We start from the raw sequence: 1,095 nt of genomic DNA, 5'->3' as shown, positions 1-1,095 counted from the left end.
TTGGAGTAGGAATATATGTTCGATTCCCTCAGCTGAGCTCAGGAGTTTCCTATACAGTGTTGCAGTAGGAATATATGTTCGCTTTCCTCAGCTGAGCTCAGGAGTTTCCTATACAGTGTTGGAGTAGGAATATATGTTCGCTTTCCTCAGCTGAGCTCAGGAGTTTCCTATACAGTGTTGGAGTAGGAATATATGTTCGCTTTCCTCAGCTGAGCTCAGGAGTTTCCTATACAGTGTTGGAGTAGGAATATATGTTCGCTTTCCTCAGCTGAGCTCAGGAGTTTCCTATACAGTGTTGGAGTAGGAATATATGTTCGCTTCCCTCAGCTGAGCTCAGGAGTTTCCTATACAGTGTTGGAGTAGGAATATATGTTCGCTTTCCTCAGCTGAGCTCAGGAGTTTCCTATACAGTGTTGGAGTAGGAATATATGTTCACTTTCCTCAGCTGAGCTCAGGAGTTTCCTATACAGTGTTGGAGTAGGAATATATGTTCGCTTTCCTCAGCTGAGCTCAGGAGTTTCCTATACAGTGTTGGAGTAGGAATATATGTTCGCTTTCCTCAGCTGAGCTCAGGAGTTTCCTATACAGTGTTGGAGTAGGAATATATGTTCGCTTTCCTCAGCTGAGCTCAGGAGTTTCCTATACAGTGTTGGAGTAGGAATATATGTTCGCTTTCCTCAGCTGAGCTCAGGAGTTTCCTATACAGTGTTGGAGTAGGAATATATGTTCGCTTTCCTCAGCTGAGCTCAGGAGTTTCCTATACAGTGTTGGAGTAGGAATATATGTTCGCTTTCCTCAGCTGAGCTCAGGAGTTTCCTATACAGTGTTGGAGTAGGAATATATGTTCGCTTTCCTCAGCTGAGCTCAGGAGTTTCCTATACAGTGTTGGAGTAGGAATATATGTTCGCTTCCCTCAGCTGGTAAATTATTCTTTTTTCATTGTTGTCATCATTCCCAATGCAATCCCAAGCAACTTCATCAGTATCTCCTCAAGGTCACCGACTTGATCGTTTCCAGTCGGCGTTGACCTCGGACGGCTCTTGTGATGGTGTCGCGTGCGCCTCTCCCAGTTGCGTGGACGTAGTTGCTACTACG

At 44.9% G+C, this 1,095-nt stretch overlaps 1 protein-coding gene across 1 annotated transcript in view; it reads right to left on the bottom strand.

Moving 5' to 3' along the window:
• Pmar_PMAR000897 (conserved hypothetical protein) overlaps nucleotides 1-979 on the bottom strand; it is a gene marked incomplete at both ends in the record, with an annotated part of 3,211 nt that extends 2,232 nt beyond the window's left edge. Inside the window, one exon of the mRNA XM_002771043.1 lies at nucleotides 975-979. Coding sequence (XP_002771089.1) covers nucleotides 975-979 — 5 coding nt within the window. The remainder of the gene's footprint in view (nucleotides 1-974) is intronic.
• Nucleotides 980-1,095: the final 116 nt, after the last annotated feature.

Source organism: Perkinsus marinus (assembly GCF_000006405.1).
Source record: "Perkinsus marinus ATCC 50983 genomic scaffold scf_1104296964002, whole genome shotgun sequence".
Taxonomy (NCBI): domain Eukaryota; phylum Perkinsozoa; order Perkinsida; family Perkinsidae; genus Perkinsus; species Perkinsus marinus.
This window is presented reverse-complemented; position numbering and strand designations above follow the sequence as displayed.